Source organism: Hippocampus bargibanti, linkage group LG03, assembly GCF_051943395.1.
Source record: "Hippocampus bargibanti isolate YZ-2025 linkage group LG03, ASM5194339v1, whole genome shotgun sequence".
Lineage (NCBI taxonomy): Eukaryota > Metazoa > Chordata > Actinopteri > Syngnathiformes > Syngnathidae > Hippocampus > Hippocampus bargibanti.
The window spans coordinates 21,624,480-21,644,968 of record NC_142736.1 but is presented as its reverse complement, the minus strand read 5'-3'; the positions used below and the strand labels follow the sequence as shown (position 1 = coordinate 21,644,968).

General features: G+C 41.3%; 1 protein-coding gene across 3 annotated transcripts in view; it reads right to left on the bottom strand.

Moving 5' to 3' along the window:
• nedd4a (NEDD4 E3 ubiquitin protein ligase a) overlaps positions 1–20,364 on the bottom strand; it is a 37,490-nt gene extending 17,126 nt beyond the window's left edge. Inside the window, exons 1-5 of one of the 3 annotated variants that reach the window (XM_088992560.1) lie at positions 20,193–20,364; positions 16,735–16,808; positions 15,782–15,860; positions 15,648–15,686; positions 14,480–14,533 (exon numbers count right to left, since the gene is read on the bottom strand). In XM_088992560.1, the coding sequence (XP_088848686.1) occupies positions 14,480–14,533; positions 15,648–15,686; positions 15,782–15,860; positions 16,735–16,808; positions 20,193–20,240 (294 nt within the window). In that variant the 5' untranslated portion in view covers positions 20,241–20,364. Of the gene's footprint in view, positions 1–462; positions 2,181–14,479; positions 14,534–15,647; positions 15,687–15,781; positions 15,861–16,734; positions 16,809–20,192 lie in introns of those variants that run through there. The other 2 variants (XM_088992559.1, XM_088992558.1) reach the window with 2 other exon arrangements.
• Between the last annotated feature and the right edge of the window lie 125 nt (positions 20,365–20,489).

Here is a 20,489-nt window from a genome sequence, read left to right as displayed (position 1 = left end):
CGCTTATCGATTGTCCATATTGGGGTCATTTAACTTCATGATTTAACAACAACAATCTTAGTTACTGAATGGACCTTTTCCTGCATGATATTGAGCTGATCGTCAGTATAAAAACACTGGGGGAAAAATATGGAACAAAATTACCACGTAATATTCAATGCAGATTATTAACTTATTCTGAATTTATCAATAATGGGTCTGGCAAATACTGAAATGAACAGCCTAGAACAACGAACAAACAAAATTAAGTTTGAGATGAGCACAGTGTTTTGCTTACACATGTTTGCGTCACATGACTCAGCACACATCACATATTAAAAAAAAATGTCACTTTGACCAGTTGAACAACATTATATGTTCATGATGAATGCCTTTGTTCGCCTTGAGGGGGGGAAAAGGAGATAAAACCCACTTGCCTTTGAAGTAGTAAAGACGTATCATCTTGCAAACAAAGACACTCACCTCAGCACTTTGACTTAAGGTTTTTGCGGCAGTGTTCCCTTCGCAGCTTGCGTCTACATCATTAGGCAAGCTCGGTAACTTAGCTGGACCGTATGGAGACAGATGGATATGTACGTGCGGAGAGCACGTATTTCCAAGTTTTGTGTTTGAAACATGACATGAAATCCCAGTTTTTGGATAGGGCACTTCCAAGGAAAAGCTGCGTTGTATAGCACGGTGGCAATGTTTTTTCTCAAAGTTTTCTTGCCCTTCTACAAAGCCACAGAATTTTTCTTCTGACGGTTTCGCAGAGGAGAATAAACAAGCGGAGGTACTACGGTACAGTTTTTTCTTAGTCTCAGGCTCTGCAACTGAGTAGGGACATTCCACATTGACTTCGCCTAATAACATTGCTTCTTTTCCAGCCGGAACTGGTCTCTGATGGCCCAAGTGTAGAAGAACGCTCTTTGAGCAATGATGAGAGTTATCATGAGATGATGACTGCTCCATCGTATCAGTCCAGGCCACCACTTTGCATTTAGGTTTGTCTTGGAAGGGAATATTCAAGTGTACCATATGTTTGCTGTCCCGACACTCAGGTGAAGGGTTTCCCTTGAGACACTGTAAGCCACTTGTAGATGTGGAAAACTCTTTTGTCCAAGTCACTCCCTCTTCATCCCGTGAATAATCAGTGGCAGATGTCTGGAGAGGGGCTCTTGTTCCAAGAAGAGCAGGAAGAGCAACTGGGTTTATCGGAGAAGCAGGTGGCGTGCTGCAGGGGCTCTTGGGGAAAATAACCAAGGAGGAACAACGTCTCAGGGGAACTTTGGAGTTGCAGCAGAAAATACTCTTCTCTCGTGTAGTCTTGTGTTTTTCCGGAGTGTCTGACTCAAAGATACTGTTACTACTCCAGTATCCGGCATCGCTGGCCATACTGCTACCACACGAACCCCCATGCGAGCCTGTTACCGCTCCTTTTTCAATAGTCCCAGGATCTCCATCCCCTACGCTGCTGTCCAGGTCTCCGTTGAGCGTGGCGCAGGGCTGTAGCGAGATCTGCACAATGCTTTTTTGACTACATACTTTGGAATTAACCTTAGGTATCAACACTGAAGAAAAACGTTGTAAATTTCCATGATCAGGTGACAGCGAAGTCACCTTGAAGTGTAGAGAACTGTGCGCCAGACTCTCTGCGAGGCTATCAGCTGACAAAATGACTCCACTCTCCTCACCATGGCTCCTGAGACACTCTGACAGCGGGTCGGTGTGGCTTCTCTTTGACGCGAAATCCAGACGGAGCTGCTGTGCCATTCATTTAACTCTCTAAACCCTGCAGCGCTGAGGTGTGCTGCATGATAAAAATTGGCGGTTGGGAAAGACAAGCAACGCAAAGGAACTGCTCCCCTTGCTTTGCGATCACAATCATTAGTGGGTGTACATAGCCAAAATAGCTCTGGTGACATCCTACATTTCACTCCAGGCAGGTCGCAACTTTTAGCTAGAGGAGGTCAGTCGTTCTGTTTGGAGACGTGACCCAAACACGCAACCTTTTGAGATGAGCAATTCCCAAATTCTTCTCAGTTTAAAAAGGAAAACACTGCCGCTAATGTGATTAATAACCTTAACCTTTCAGCTAGTTACGTTGAACTTGGGTCCCAGTCTGTTCAGTATCGCAAAGATTCTGTCTCGTCCAATTGCCTCAGTCAAGTGAACAGCCAAATCCAGAAAAAAACCACTGTATCCTACTGTGTTGCATCTCTGAACCGAAGCACTGGCACACTGTTACCTCTGCCTCTGTCCTTTCACTCTAAGGACTCTACTTCCTGCTGCGGAAAGGCTTCTAATCTTTCAACAGCTTAGTGCCCCCTCAAATATTTTGACCCACTGCTATTGAATTTCAGGAAATCAAGGGGAATTAATCTAAATGACTCCCTTGAAAACAGGAGTGGTAAACAAAATCACATAACTAACATCATTGAATGATTCTTTACTTGTATGACTTTGCCAGCAGCTGAAATTACATTGTAAATCTGTAACATTATCTGCCCCACAACAGAAAATAGAAGATAAGAGCAAGGGCGACCTGATTTGACTGTGGTGTGACTGCTGTTATACGACACCTCATGTAACTGTCTGGACTGGTCTGATTTCCTTTCACTGCTGTTGCTGTTTATTAATGGTGGGCTATTGTGAACCAGGTTGTGCTATTTAAATGACCATGCTTCAAACCTTGTGACTGGCTATTAATTGATGGTGCATGAAATAAATTATGGATGACGCATGTGTATTTCTGTCCAGTCATCTGTGGTAGTACAAAGACCCGCTCTGCCTCTGAGGTACTATTACAATGTACAGTCATTTTGACACCTTATAATGGTGACATGGCCCTATTTTAAAGGAGAAAAAGTCAAACAGATCAGCCATTATTTGTTTATAAAACCATCAAGAGATCTCAGGAAGCATGAATAGCAAGTTGAAGTTTGATTGTCATACGCTCGTCGTCCCTGTCATTCAAGATGTGGTGTCATGGAAGGAGTAGACAAAAGGTGAAGCTGAAGCTATTATTTCTTATTTTTATAATACAGTAAAGTCTCGTTATATCGATATTCAAGGGAGTCCGAAAAAAATATCGATATAACCGGGACTATCGATGTATCCGATCCTGCGCCGAACTGCATTAAACAAAAGCCGCCAAAAGAGGTCAGCCAAGCGCCATATAAGAAACAGAGCTGGCCATTAGCTCCCTTTTTTTTGGGTCAGAGATGTTCCCCCAATGTTGCCTCAAAATGGCACATATAATTCTTTAATAATTGTAAACATGTATGCTTTAATCTTCAGAACTACAGTGTATTTGAAACATATTCATAACTGGATATGTAACAAGAAAGCATATTATCCGAATCTGAAGCCATTGTTTGGATTCACAAGCAATGCAAGACGTCTTGGCGTGAAGTCATTTTTATTTGCATTTGAATAAAAAGTGACATCGGCTGTCCTTTAATACACAGTATGGAATGTTAATAATTTTCAAAATCATCGCGCTTCAGCAGACAAAACAAGAAACATTGTTGCAAAAAACGATTGCATTCATATACAGTACAGTGGGCATGTACATAACACAACAGGGAAACTGCAACGCTTACATCTTACTGTATTATGTATACAAAAAAGTCATCAATCTTCTTCTGCTTTCCATTTTTACCTTTTAACACAAACACTTCAATCTCGTCTGCTACAAACGAGCTAGCGTCTGAAAATGAAAACGGCTCTGCTACACGGGTGCTGGGCACGTAACCAAGTCACCTGACCAAGTCGACCAATGGCGCGACTGATGGCGTGTCACGTGACAAAGTCACACGGCCAAGTCGACCAATAGCGCGACCGATGGCGGCTCATGTGACCAAGTCGACCAATGGCGCGACCAATGGCGCGACCGATGGCGGCTCACGTAACAAGACACGTGACCAAGTTGACCAATGGCGCGACGGATATATCGATATAAACAACAAAAATGGCCGGCGGGGGATGAAAAGGAGCACCGTAATAACCGGATTATCATAATAACCGGGTATCGTACTAAACGGTACTAATTATACATAAAAAGACTAGAAATGTGCAAGGGAACTGAAAATAGTATCGTAATAAGCGGTACTATCGATATAACCGATATCGATATAACGAGACTTTACTGTAATAACTTGATAGAGTGTTTATGCACATTAGTAAACATATTACGTTATTTCATGTTTATATTAGTAAACATATGTTTTTTCATGTTTAGCTTAGTATATATTATGAATTGTGCACGTTTAATTTCAGTCTAATTTAGTTAAATAAAACTATCAGTCTTATTAGTTCAATAGCAGTTGGAGGAAAAAAGCAGCGGCTCCAACTTCAATCTAAGACCCGCCCAACACTGAATTGCTCGTAACCGATTGGACGGGAAAGGTCGACTTGTTCGCAAGTGATTGGACAACAGATCGCCACTCTGTAAGTTTAAAAACTTGTAGGAGCGGGAGCTCGTGCTCTTTTGCTCTCTTGCTTTCTTTATTCTTTGTGCTCTTGTGCTCATGTCTTCGTCCCACTGAGACGAGAAGTGCTTTCTCTGCCTCATTAGAATAAAGTAGATGTTTGTCCACCATCTATTGTACTTGCTGATATTTTTATCAAGTGAACTCCAGACAATGCGCGAACCAGGAGAGACAAACGAAGTTTTAATCGGACATTAATTGGTGCCAAGAAACCCGTGCTAAGTCAAATCAATCTTTGCTCGAGGACCACAACCTGGGTGACCAGTCAAAGCGAGACGGGAGCTAAAGAAGCTCCTGGCGATTGACCCGTTTTATGATTTTTCGACGGGAGACCCGCATTGAGATGCGCGTCAAATCTGCGCTTTGATTGGTACGACCTACGGAAGAAACAAAGTTTTTTTTTTTCGTTCTTCACTAAAGCCTGTTCGCGGAAAATCCTCCACGCGAGAGACAGAAGGAATCACAACTTTCTGGTGGCAGTTGGGCTCCTCGCGTTCTGGCTGAAGGACTACACGGCAGCATTCAAAAGTTCACTAAGTAAGTAGCGCGCTAGCTAGCAGCCATTGTTTGAATGCATTGTGAGACCTCCTGGCCAGAGAGTCTCTTTTCCACTTGACTCACGTACGGACCGGTGTGAAGCGATTTTCGTTAGGCAAGGTGGCCAAATGAGAATACGTGTGCCGGTGGAGGAGTGCATATTAAGGTGCACGCAATATCCACACGCCGAAATGTGAATCGGAAGTTTTCCAGCGAAAGAATATTGTTCACAAGGTGGTGATAGCTGGGATTCAGTTTGTGTGGTGGACCGCTTTTATTCTGAAGAGCGGAAGTGTTTTAGGGCAGCTGCTATTGTACTGAGTCGAGAGGAAAGAAATAAGATCAAAAATACATTCTTAACTTGGTTTGTCTATGCTAGCATCGTGGCTCAGAGAAAGTTCTTTGTCTCGGAGAGAAGAAAGGGTGGGGGCGAAGTCATTTGAGCCGTTGGTGTGTGTGTTGGTGTGTGTGTGTGTGCGTAAGAGCATTCCTTGTGTGTGTGCGTGAACGCGCATCCTGGCTGAGGATTGGCGCGAATCACGCCCTTTGTTCTTGGGTTTTGAATCAACATCGCGAGGTGTGCTTCCTTTCTTGTGATAGCTGAAGAAGGAATTTGTTGTTGCAATCGTGAAAATGGGTGCTATTTTTTCTAAAAAGACCCCAATTCATAGGGACGTAGAGTTTATGTCCAAAAAGTTCCCAGGTAGCGAACTTTATTGCAAGAAGTGGATGGACTGTAGTACGTTCTCTGGTTCTTTACAGCTACAGCCTTTGAAGGAAGTTTTGTTTCGATTGAAACTTCAGGAAGCATCCGCGATGAAAAAATCTCTTGGAAAGATACGTGCCGAGATAATTGCCTGCGAAGCTTGGATTGCGCAAGCAAAAATCAGAGAGAGAGAAATGGAAGCCAAACGGATGAAAAAAGAGGAGAAAGCGATAGTTGCAATGTCTTCCAAAGTGAGCTCTGACGATGAAACTGTGGCTTCGTCTGTTGCACGTCCCAATGAAAAGTTGGTGGAAAATGGAGAGCAGCCATTGTTTCAAACCCCAGGGCTCCCCCACGGGAGGCGAGGGGGAGAGGCGGGGGGCTGCCCCGAGCAGGCGCCACGACAACCCCCCTCCTACCACTCCTTCTACCCATCCTCCGCGGAGCTGAAGAAGGGGGAGGACGCCATTTGTTCAACCCCTGTGGGGCGGGTGGGCCCCCCTGGGTGGGCCCCCCAGGTGATGACTCCAAATGTCTGTTGGGCAGACCAGCAGAATGGAGCGTTTATGACCCCTACTGGAGGAATACGAGGATTACAACCTGAGATGGCAAATCAGATTGCCGCTGATTGTGTCTCTTCGCGTACGAGGAGCAAAGCAAATTGTTCTGGACAATTGTATCCGTTTGAAGAGTTGAATGGAATTGAAATGAATAATGGAAGCGACTGTGACGTTTTGCCACTGATTCAGGTAGCAAATCCTAATTCTTCAAGCATACATGATCAAACTATCTTGGTTTATCGGCCATGGGGCGACAGTGATGTTGCAGAGGCGTGTAAAGGACTAGGTAATGTTGTTGAAAATGCAGAAAGTTGGACTGAGAATTTTGAGGAATTATGTGCTTCTTATCAGTTGAATGGACAAGAAACACTTAAGGTTTTCAGGAGATGCTTGGGACACCATTGGAATCGGGTGAAAGGTGACTTTACTGGGAAAACATCGATGGGAACAAATATGACGTACGAGGAAGCGTCAACCCAACGAAGATTGGTTTGTGAAAACATCCGAACATTATGGAAGAAAACACCAAACTTTGGCTTGATTCAGAATTGTAGACAGTTACGTGGGGAAGATATTAACATTTTTCGGGGACGCTTGGAAAATGTTTTTCGAAACCACTGCTGTATTCCTGAATCTGCTGATGAGAATTCTATATATGTCAACCAATTCAAGCAAACATTTTTGCAGAATTTGACGCCGGAAATTGGAGATTTCATTCGCAAACATTATGTCCAACACCGGACTGGAAGGTTGGTTGATCTCATGGAATGGGCAATACACGCCCAAGAAGTGGTGAGAAAAAAGTGGGGAAATGGTGCAGATTCGCCGATGGAACATGTGATGGCATCTACCATGGGTAACATAATGGAGAACGTGTTATATCAGGATCGGATGAAGAGACGGATGCCGCACAATGATCGATGCTACAGTTGTGGCAGTGTAGGGCATATGGCTCGCCACTGCAAAAAGAAACCTATACCGAAAAGGAAACATGGGAAATCTTACAGACCTCCACCATATAATACGCGATATGGTGAAGGACATAAAACAAAACATTCAGATTGACGCGAGGAACCCCATTTCAACACTGATGACGACAGTCACAACAGTGAGGAATGGGAATCAATAAAACCAGTTGAAATCTTGGATTTGACTAATGTGTTTGCCTTAACTTTACCGGAAAACGAAAAACCTTATTATTGGCTAAAAATCGGGAAAAAGGATGTCAAATTTCTTTGCGATAGTGGTGCATGCAGATCAGTGTTAAGAGACACCATTCCAGGTGTCACTCCGAGTCGACAACAAATTTCTGTGGTATCTGCAGATGGGAAAGTGACATTGTTACCGATTTCTAAACCAATAAAAATTTTAGATGAGGGACTAAGTCCATACAAGGTCACTATGGTCTTGAGTGGAGAGTGTCCTATAAATTTGTTGGGGAGAGACCTGTTACAAAAATTGCAAATAGCGTTAATACCAACAGAAGAAGGGTATAAACCCAAAAAAGTGAATTTTCTGGAGTCCTTCGTAGTTGACGCTATGGGGGACCCAGTAAAGGTCGATTCACTAGAATTATGACTGATGGCCACTTTAGGGGCGGAGGACTTTCCAGACGTCCCTGCCACCCTTTGGTCATCGGGAAAAACTGATGTGGGCTTACTTAAAACAGCGAAACCAGTTGAAGTATTGCCTAAAACGACTTATCGACCAAGACTTAAACAATATCCATTAAAACAGGACGCTATTATTGGCATCACCCCTGTAATACGGGATATGGTGAAAGCTGGTATTTTGATTGAAGACCCAACTTGTGAATGTAATACACCGATATTTCCTGTTAAAAAAGTGGAATCTGGAGTTTGGAGAATGGTGCATGATTTACGACAGGTAAATAAATCCATACAATCACGTGCTCCGTGTGTGCCAGACCCGCACACATTATTGAACAGTTTAAAACCTGACAAAAAATGGTTTACAGTGATTGATTTGAGCAATGCCTTTTTCTCCATTCCATTACACAAAAATTCACGTCATTGGTTCGGATTTACATTTAATGGGAAAAAATATACATATACAAGATTACCACAAGGGTTTACAGATAGTCCTACAATTTTTTCACAGGAAATGTCTTCGTGCATTGCTGATTTTAAACATCCTGAATCTTCTCAGATTCTTTTGTATGTTGACGACATCTTAATTGCTTCACCGACTGAAGATGAGAACAAGACTGTATCAATAGCTTTGTTCCAATATTTAGCGAATACAGGTAACAAAGCTTCTTTGGATAAATTGCAGTTCTGTCAACAAGAAGTAGTTTTCTTAGGACATCTTTTGTCAAGAAAGGGAAGAGAGTTGACAACTAAGAGAAAACAGACAATTTTGCAGGTTCCTCGACCTAAGACGAAAAAACAGATGATGACGTTTTTGGGACTGTGCAATTATTGCAGAACTTGGATTCCGCATTATGCACAAGTTACCCAACCATTATTGACACTTATATACCAAGACGAAATGGCACTGAAAGACTCTATTCAGTGGACCGAAGAGGGCAGTAAAGCATTTACAGAATTAAAAAATTTGATAGCAAACACTAGCGTCTTAGCTTTACCTGACTATGACAAACCTTTTGTTCAAACAGTTGACTGCAAAGACAAATACATGACTTCAGTCCTGTTACAAAAGCATGGACAAAAGCTGAGACCAGTTGCATTTTATTCTAAAAGAATAATTCAGATCCAGGCGCTTTGTTGGCAAAATGGTTGTGTGAAATGTTGTACAACAACAAAGAGGTCCACAGCACGTGTACTGCCGCAGTCCTGTGTTCCCTTTGCAGGAACAGAGAGGCTGCTGGGCTCCCCGAAGGCGCTGATCAAGGTCTGCACCAAAGTCGGAGGGGCCATTCACCGTGCTGATAACAACGCCAACTGCCATCAAAATCGCCGAGAGGTCCACCTGGGTGCATCAAAGCCACTGCAAAATCGTTCACCAACCAGATCCGGAGCAGGTGGAAGAGAGACGGAGCCAAACCACTCAATAGCCATGGGTTTGGTCCACATCATCTTGCTGTATGAATTAGTGGAGGCAATCCAGATGACGCACGTAAAGCCTCCCATTCCATCAGCCTGCCAGACTCCACCATTGCAACCAACGATGACAGAAAAGTGCCCTAGCATGGCACATCCTGTAGCCTGCTTGCCACTACAAGATGCAGGAATCATCTCATTTCCTCTTAACATCCTCAGGAACGAAGCACGACAAACGGGAAGTGATTACCCTCATGGTCCTTGGTACGCTCGTATCAAGTCAGGGAAGACTTGGACCACTGGTTGGGACTCAGTTGTGGTCCATTCTGAGCCCAAAACAAAATGGGTTCAAAATAGCTGTGCCCAAGAAGCAAAACGAATTGTCAGAAAGGTAACTCAAGGGAACTGGTTAGGAACTGGAACTGGCACAATGACAGATATCCAACTCGTTATCGTAACCCACAAGGTTGCGGGATGCATGGACTTGAGACTCTGTCCTGATTTTCGTGAACATCACACTGGTTTTCCTGTAACTATATGCATGTTGTCATCTTTGACAACACCAGTCGTGACATCGCCTTTCCAGCGCAAACCGCATATCAAACCGACAGCCTGGATGGAAACACCTGACAAAAAAGCCCAAAATTCAGATGTCATGGACGCATTATATCAACCATTTGCAGGAGAAAAACATGACTGGAATCCGTTGTTATCAAACACGTGGTATCGTTATGCTACATTAATTGCTAAACAAAATAGGAAAAGTAATTGCTTTGTTTGTTCTTTTATGCCACATTCTGTAACGCAACAAAGAGTGCATTCAAAGGTATTTGGAGATAAAATGGCTCGAGCTGCGTATATGTTAATATCTTCGCATAAACCTGATCAACATTTTCCAGTTCTTCGCAATGCTTCGAGAGGAGAGATTGTTCCAAGTTTGGATACCATTTTGGAAACTGAAAATCAGGTTATGACCGAGAGCGGATTGCGATTACCAGTATGCGTTGCAATGTACGGTACAGGTCAAAATCTAGGTTTTATAGATGAGAATAGATGTTTATACGTGCTACCGTTAAACACCAATGTCACCATTTTACCTGTATCTTCACATCTTTGGTGGTTATGTGGTTGGAAAGTATATTCTTTTATTCCTCCGAAAGCCTACGGTATGTGCGCACCTGTTACTGTGACTGACAATACTTTCATCATTACCAGTCGTCCAGCACACCATCATGTGAAAAGAAGAGTGTCGTTTAAGCCCCACGATTCGATCTGGGGAACTGATGTTCCAGAACAATTCAAACACCATAGCACGGGAAGTAAGGTAATGTTAGCTCTTTTTCCACAAATTGGAGTAGCTAAAAACATGCTACGAATTGAAACAATTGACTACAGGTTTCAAGTGTTTGTAAACGCCAGTTTGGAAGTAGATGAAATGCAAAACACTGAAATTGCAGCAATTAGACAAATGGTGCTGCAAAATAGAATGGTTTTGGACCTTTTGACCGCGCCACAAGGGGGCGTCTGTGCTATGGTGGGTGATACTTGTTGTACGTACATACCCGAAGAAGCGAATTCCATAAACATGACTGATGCTCTGTCTGTTGTCAGGGATCTCAGAGATGCCATGGCCAGGGATCACCGGCCTGATCAACCGTGGATCTTTGACGGGCTCTTTGGGGGCTCTTGGTATAAGACTTTGCTCAGACTGTTTATCCCATTCGCAATTGTGATTGTACTTATTTTCTTAGTCATTGGTTGTATTATTCCATGCTTAAGAACAATGCTAATGAATATGATAACTAATTCTCAGGTGAATTACGCAAAGGTTTTGTATCAACAAATGCGTGAAGGGGACCCAGTGTTGTAGCTAGGGATAGTACACCATGGCCAGAGAGTGGTTGCTCCAAAGAACAAAAGCAAAAAAAGAAAACGGAGAGCCGAGAAGGAGTTTTCCTCATTAAAAACCCTCAAAAATGGAGAGGTTATATATCACAGCAGCAAAATTGTGATAGAGGTTTTTCGCCTTCTCCATGGTAAGTTAAATAATATTAGACGTTGGATAGATGAGATTAGAATGGTTCCCTGTGCAATTAGTATGACGTGCATGCATGAAATCTTTTGGAAATGTATGAACTGATGTTTAAATGTACAACAGGAGGGAATGATAGAGTGTTTATGCACATTAGTAAACATATTACGTTATTTCATGTTTATATTAGTAAACATATGTTTTTTCATGTTTAGCTTAGTATATATTATGAATTGTGCACGTTTAATTTCAGTCTAATTTAGTTAAATAAAACTATCAGTCTTATTAGTTCAATAGCAGTTGGAGGAAAAAAGCAGCGGCTCCAACTTCAATCTAAGACCCGCCCAACACTGAATTGCTCGTAACCGATTGGACGGGAAAGGTCGACTTGTTCGCAAGTGATTGGACAACAGATCGCCACTCTGTAAGTTTAAAAACTTGTAGGAGCGGGAGCTCGTGCTCTTTTGCTCTCTTGCTTTCTTTATTCTTTGTGCTCTTGTGCTCATGTCTTCGTCCCACTGAGACGAGAAGTGCTTTCTCTGCCTCATTAGAATAAAGTAGATGTTTGTCCACCATCTATTGTACTTGCTGATATTTTTATCAAGTGAACTCCAGACAATGCGCGAACCAGGAGAGACAAACGAAGTTTTAACCGGACATAACTATTCTTCCTGTTTGCGTTATTGTCTCAAGCTGGGTTGTCTCAAGCTCTAACCAGCACGACCAAAGAGAACTGTCCCACGCCATCGCAGCTGGTACCCCAAAGATAGTGAGATGAAAAGCACTATTGTAAATAGACAAGATTTTTGTGACTTGGACATTGGACAGAAAATGCAAAACAATGCAGACAGAACTGAAGGTAGCAGAAACAAACAGCTTCTTGGAGTCTTGGATGTAGCCCAGAATCACATGAGATACAGATATTACATCAAGGAAGATTTTTATTTATCATAATTTCATACACTAAAAGTGGACAAGCCTTGGGAAGGACATTACTGCCATCTGACACAATTTGAGGTAGGAAAAATACAGCACATTCTAATCAAGAGCCTTGTTTTGTTCATGGTTTACGAGCTTGCATATGCGTCTGTGTAAGCTCTCAGTCGTACAGGAGTGGTCCATCGATGAGAAGATTTCTTCAGCCGTCATCTGTACTTTTTGGAAGGTGTCGGACGTTTTGCCTCCTATCCAAGAGGCTTCGTCAGCGAACTAAAGTCTGACTGGTCGTATCGGCCCTATTTATATATCCCTAATGTCCAGACATGGCGGCGCCGGACACAGCTATGATAGGTCCCTCCTCTCAGGTTGGGGGGAGCAGAGGACCACCCCAACACAAAATTCCTACTTATTTCAAAACGATAAACACGTTAAGGCCAAAATTAGTGCATCCAAAAGATAGGCTACCAAATGAAAAACAAAGTAATGTAGTTTAGTCAATACATTGCAAGAATGAAAATTGTAAAGAGCAGTACATTGGGGAGACTCAACAAATTCTCAAAAAAAGACTTTATCAACATCGCAGGGATAATATTAGTGGGCCTCAATCGGCAGTACATTTGCACCTAAAAGCTAGCAACCACTCATTTGACGACAATGAGGTTAAAATCTTAGCGAAAGAACATAGATGGTTTGAAAGGGGGGTAAAAGAAGCGATTCTCATAAAACAACTGAATCCTTCATTAAACCGGTCTGGTGGGGTGAGGTTCAATTTGGATCGTTCATACAATAGCCTGCTTAAGCAACACAGGTTAGGCAACATTCGTAATGCTGATGAGGTGATACCGGTGGGATTGGGGCAAATAGGCCAGTCGTTAGTCAGGAATGTAGGAACAATCAGTGGGTCCACAGGGAGTGGTCCTCTGCTCCCCCAACCTGAGAGTAGGGACCTATCATAGCTGTGTCCGGCGCCGCCATGTCTGGACATTAGGGATATATAAATAGGGCCGATACGACCAGTCAGACTTTAGTTTGCTGACGAAGCCTCTTGGATAGGAGGCGAAACGTCCGACACCTTCAAAAAAGTACAGATGAGGGCTGAAGAAACCTTCTCATCGAAAGAGCTTGCATATGGGCATAACACACTGCATTTATAAGATGGTTGTTTTTGTCTATTTTTGCAAACAAAATTCGAGGACTAGGTGTCATAATCAATGAGTTGATTCATCATTTCAATTATAATTTGTAAAAGTAATTGTTGGAGATGGAAAACTGGAGTGCAGCAGAGGCACCTTTTAATTAGTAACATCTTGTTTTTATTCTATAGTGAAATGACGTGATGTGTGCTCTGGGAATTTGAGCTACTAACATGCAGACTTCCACTATGGCAACTCGTCTAGGCAGCGTGACGTTCCTAGCTGTTTAGAGAGTCTCACATCCACAGTGAAAAGAATACACTTTTGAAAATATACATTTTTGTCAAAATATATTCCTTTGCCAATCTCTTCATATGGTCGTTTGGAAAGTGTTTTATGATGCACGAGTCACATGCAATACCTCACATATCAATGAACATTCATATGATCTGGACACAACAGCCCATGGGAGGTGAGAGCCGTTTTGATTTTTTTTACCCCTTAAAGCAATGTGTGATCTGGGAAGTTTGTTTTCTTCAAGAAGAGATTTACTTGTATTTACAGCTTCAGAAAATACAGAGCCGCGTTTGTCAAACACTATTCTGTCCATCATGGCAAAATAAGGGCCGCTTCATATTTAGCAGACAGTCAAAGCTAACTTCACCTTGCCTCATTTGCCAAAACAAAACGTCATTACCTGCAACCATAGAATATGACAAAATGAAATACTAATATTGTTTAATGGTTTGAATTTCAATGTACAATGTTCCTTTGTAATCCTCACAAAGCCTACTTCTAAAACCACAGGAAAACTGCCATAATCTCATTACCCAAGAGTGGCTCTCTAAGTTCTCTACAATTACAACATTATGAACTCAAAAGGCCTTTGTAATAGGAAGACTATTTCAAGCGGAGGTGTAAAGTTCCCAGACATTAAAAAAAGTCAATGGATTAAATGTTCTCAGCACAAACAAAATAAATTAATCACTATGACTCACACATGTACAGAGCAGCAATTAGACTACAACCTTATGGAACATTCCAGTCAGCCATTTTCGATATGTTCCTATCACTTACCAGGCGGTTTTCATCAAACACCTCCAGCAGGAGGCGGTGCTTCCTGGGATGGACCTAAAATATAAATGACACCAGAAACACTTAATGAATGACTAGCTGTGGCCAACGACGCTGCATATTCAGCAAAGCTAAACATTTAAACTGAAGTATTCCAGATTCATGGTATGTTCATGAGAGCAGGGCGGAGTAGTGGTTAGTATTAGTACACCATCATGAGTTGAGGTTACACGCTCTCCAGCAATGTCGCACATTCTTGGAACAGGAATGTTCGGTTTATTAAAGACACTAAATTAGGCATCGATGTGAATGTGAGTACGAATACTTGATTGACCCAAAGTGCTGAAGGGGTTGAACTGATGAGATGGCGCTTTGACTTTACAACTCTGCAATGATGGTTAGACCATAAAGTCGATTGATGGCACATTTTCTGCATTAAAAACACTGACTCACTCACTGAAATAAACAGGTGGTGGATTTGTGCAGCAAACTAGCAGCACTACTTAAAGTATATGGAAACATTTTAGAAAAGATCAGAGCATGGTGGCACGCTCACTTGCAAAATAATACAAGTTATACTTAATATAGAAAAAATGCAAACCCTATAAAAATTGTTATAAATAGTCAAAGTTCTGGACTGAGACCATTTTGGGCGCCAAGGGTACACCTATTTAACATAGGGGGAGGATACTTACATCGCCTTGTGGTGGTTTGTAATGTATTATACTGAACAAATGCAAAAACAAAGTACAACTATCATTAACTGATTATGTTTACATGACCATATATGTAAAGTTGTGAAATTTAAAGCAATTTCTCTTTGCAATAGACACTTGCCACTTTAGCTTCTTCAAGTAAATGTGAAATGATATTCTGTCTTTTATGGACCGGTAGTCTTTCCACCAGGCTCACACTTATTGGTCTTTGTTAACATTCAATGTTGGAACTAATCACTGTAAAATGCTACAATGCATTGAGTAACATGTAATTAACAAAATCTGCAATACAGTGTCGCTGCAAAAAAATATAGCTAGGGTGCAGCAAGTTGACAAGTGAAAGAAATATGAATTACATCATCCATCAACCTGTTCACTCTGACTGCCATGGTGTGGCAGTCAGAGCTTAGAAAATCAGTGGATGGATAGTATGTTGTAATTCAATATATACTTACTCTAAAATAGAATTCCTCATTCCATTTTGGATCCAGTGACTTGGAAGGAGAAGGAGATGAAAAACAAATACATGAGTACAGTACATCCATTAACACAGTTATTAGAACTGTAAAATATGTGTGTTCCATGTCACCTTTTTAATTGTTTTGGTTTGGTGCGTTGCTATTTCCCCGCTGCAAGGGTCATAGAGAGACAGTCTAGTGTATGGGTCACTGTAAATTAAACAGAGGAAAGTTGTGTCAAAATACAGTATGAATTATGTTAGTGGTTGTCCACAAAAGGAATGGGACCACAGTAACATTAATGTCATGGTTCATGTTTCAGCTACTTCTTACTACACACAAAATGGACAGTAATGATTATTTAAGAATGAGATGGGTCAATGTAACGCACATTAAAAACGCATTCAGTCTCATACAGCCCATTCCTCTTAGACTTAGACCAATGCATTTGGAATGTTTTATCAGGCTGGTGGTGTATAATGTTACCGATTCATGTTGACAATTCTCGTGAAAATTATGCTACTAATACTAGCAATCCTTTTGATCAAAACACTACACAAATTCAAATACTCCATGTAATTTTGAGAAAACAAGTTCTTTTCACAGAACTAAACGTGGCTGGTAAATAATATAAACGTTAAATATTAACCTTCATTGCTCCCAGAGAAACCAGGAGCATTTCAAAGGTCAGAGAGCTTCAAGAAAAATAAACATATCTTAAAAAAATAAAAATACATTGCGTGATGATATTGCAAATTTGAATATACTTTTTGGAATACAGAATATTTGTCGGCCTGAATGAGGTTACGGAGAATTAATAGAGGCTTCGCAGATAGTCCTAAATGTATTGTCATTACCTAACACTGTAATGTGATAGACAAACTCTGATGTATGAAATAATACATTCAAATCATATGAAATTATGATGTGGAATGGCAGCGGTTAAAGCTGCTTCAATGATGACATTTTTTCCCAAAGGGAACAATAAACTTAATTCTGATATTTTTGTGACACTGAATACAAATGAAGATCATAATATGACATTGAGTAGAGTCATAGCGGCAAAGAAAAATATTTGACTTACCTTGCCCCTAGGATATCTTTTTTAGCCAGGCCGATTCCAGCAATAACCTCAACCTTAAGCACTCTGGATTCACCCTAAAATCAACAATAAAGAGTGAACGTATTTAGAAATATTATTCACTAAATCCCATGACCTTAACCCCAAAGAGGGCAAGGAAAAAAACAACATCTGGGGAAAAAGCCTCAGTTCCAGGATGACCAGCTTACAATGGATACAGAGCGGGCAAGATTTGACACTGTATAGTACTGTAGAATTAGATTAGATGATCCTTTATTTGTCTCACAGTGGGGAAATTTACAATTCACAGCAGCAAAAACAAAATACAGGAGCTGCTGTAAAGGCAGCCACTCTCGCGGCACCATTTTGAAGTCAAAACAACAACAAAATAATAATATGACAACACAAAGACACAGTCATTCAATCTTAAAGACTTTCTGCACCCTTTATGTTGTATGAAGCAGTTCGAGATGAAAAAGGAGAGGATCATAGCCTCCTTTCACCAGTGGATCAGAGACGTCATGGTGGAATGTGCAGGTTTGCTACAAGCTAAGTTTTGAAAGAAAACACGAAGCTGTCGCAACCATTGACGAATGTTCATTACATTTGAAATACAATGTCATTGTATTCATTCAAGATTTGGGCAATTTTTTCGACATACATTGGGTAAGTGCTGTACTTGATTAACAACCCCCTGCAACTATAGAGTGCACTGTGGAGAGTTCATTTTGTCCTGCATTTCAAATGAGGACCCGACGTACAAATTGTGGCTACAGATAATTTCAGAAGATTCCAGAACAGCTGGTCATTTTTTTTTCTTTCTTCAAATCTGATCTGTATAATTTTCATATGACCTCAGTCTGAACGGCTAGGTTGCATATATCTAACCTATACATCATCAAAAGCAAAGTTGCCTCTAAACTGCATGCATGTGCACTAAGCACACACTACATTTCTTCACTTATTCCTTCATTTCTACTCTATTATCGAAAAAAAGGTCTCCAGACTATTGCCACATGCATGACAGTTTTAGTAGTGAGACCGAGAGTGCACACTGAGTTTTACAATAGTTTGATGCATACATTGACACATATTCACTCACATCGCCCGCAGAAGAAAGGCTGCAAGCGCTCCATTCAGTTAGTCCAAACATGGACACGGTTTACGTGCCCCTTAAATGAGGCTCTCCACTGGCTTCAAAGCTCGGGTGACGAAGAAGTTGTGTGTTTTATGAAATGACATGTTTTTATTTTTTTTTTATCAGTGGACAATGTGTGACCATAGTTTTTCAGACTGGCTTAATCAATTATGCTTCAAAAACCTGTTTCTGAAAAGTTATATGTGTTATAAATCCCCGTTTGATGACAGGATGTACAGTACTTTGATATAAAGATAATGTGGATTTTTTTAAATAACATATACATCACATACATTGTTATGATTGCAGGTTTTGGACAGATGTGCAATGACATTAACATCATCATCTTGAGATGGCTCCATGAGACAAGGAATAAAAAAGCAGCACCCGCTTCCCCCAAATATTCCTAACTGTTTCAGCATCGGTCCTCAGTAGAGATGGGACAATAAAATGATGCCCATATTCACTTAAAGTACAACCGACGTCTCCGGACAAGTTGTGTCCATAATTTGTAAAATGGCTTCAAATGACTTCTACTGACCATATTTTACAAAGATTCCACCGCATTTAGCTATATTGTACGTTTTAAGACTCGCGCTGAACATTCCGGAAGTCTTGTTTTTGAGTTGGTGACGAGTCCTCACCCTACGTCACTGAAGGAACGCCCATCAGCGAGAAAGGACATACCTTGCATCACCTCAATGCATTTTGCAAAACTTTGTTTGGTCTGAAAACTTCGTGTTGATGGCGAAATTAGAAGTAAAACACATAAATAACGCGATGGTGAATCCTTGTATGTGGAAAAAATTGTAAGGAATTAATCAGCCCGTTTCCACTGAGCCTTCCAGGGCGCTTTGTCGCCCTCTTCTGCCTCTTTTCTGTGCTACATTTCCCCCCACCCCAGATGACACACATTTGGTGCTACATTTCCCCCCTCAAAATGACACGGAATAAATTCTTTAATCAATTGCAATCATGTATGCTTTCCTCTTCAGAACTATTTGAATCATATTCATAACTGGATGAGTAACAAGAAAGCATATTCTCCGAATCTGAAGCCATTGTTTTGATTCTCGAGCAAGGCAAGACATATTGCCGTGACAACACGAACATGGGGGCGGGACCTTCTGAAACTGGGCACTTCCGGTTTCAAATTGAAGTACTTTTTAGACAATTTAAGTCATTTTTATTGGTGTTTTGCATTTGACTAAAAATATCATACTGCGTGTTTTGGGTATTTTAGATGCTATAAAACGTTTTTCTGATGTCAGTTAGGAAACAAAAAAGTGACGTCGGTTGTCCTTTAAGTAAACACTATGTTGGATTGGATTAGCCTTTAATAGCCTCGCAGTGGAGAAATTCCGCTTGCTCGTGTTTTTTCCTCCTCCAGTACTGTCCTCCATGACCATGTGACATTTCTGCACACAAGTAGGACGACTTTGGCTACGTAACATAATTACAAATACAAGTGGGGTAAAAATAGTGGTTATTTTGATGCAGGAGGAGGTTTTTGCGACTCACATTTGTCCACGAGTTGGGCCAACTAATATTATTTTTGCAGCACAGTAATTTACGAGGCAAGTGTCACTGCATGAGAGCAGGCAAACAGTTCCACAAGCATTGGATAACAACGAAACTAAAAGGTGACCAGTGCACCATAGTCATTCTACAGGTGTTCTCAATGGTATTCCAAGCCAAGGCGGAGGATAAAGTACACTACAATACAATGAGTATTTTTAAAGTATTTATACTAGGTATTCCTTTGTGACAACGTTTTACTTGTGTGGTCCCTCGAGTACTTTTCTACTGTGTGCTTGTGTACTGCCTTCTGCACCCGTCCTTACTTTTTAACAATACTTGTACGGTAGTTCACTGTACAAAAATGCCAATCTAGTACCGAACAGCGAATTGAGAGTATAGCATGAGCTTTCTGAAAACAACCAACGACTTTCCTCACGTAGTCTTTGGTGAAAGTTTCTTTTGCCGTCACATGCGGAATACGTGTACAATATTTCGCAACGATTGACATGAAAGATATGATGGGTTGCCCCAAAAAAGGAAGTCTCCTTCTCGAAATTAATAACTCTTGAATCCGTAACACAAAAAAACATTTCTTTTAAAAAATTGTGGCGTTAACTTTTGAAGCAGTCAGTTGGAACAAGTGAATAACAAACACGCGTTTCTGTTGTGTTGCTAATTAGCTAATTGTCGATACTTTAACCAGTTCCTCGTTAGCAAGCTAGCTAAAAGGAGGAGTGGTCACGTAAAGTGAAGCAAGTCGACGTTCACTGCTGCCAAAATCTGTTGAGAGACATTATTTTACCTCATCGTCGCTCCAAATTCCTCGAATCTCTGGCGAAAGTGCGGCCATTATAATCCAAACTTTCGCCTCGCAGGAGAAGAGAGCAGGCAAAGAGTACTTTTTTTATCACTCGCGCACTGTTTGCAACAGCGACTGTTAAAATGATTTCCTCCGTATGTTTACCCGAGGAAGTGGGAGATGGCGGTCACTCCCTCGATCCATCCCTCCCGACCTCCCGCCTCGCAGCCTCCTCCTCCTCCGTCCTCTCCTCCTTTTACTTGAGAAAAAACACCCGAAACATCTTTAACCTTAACCAGA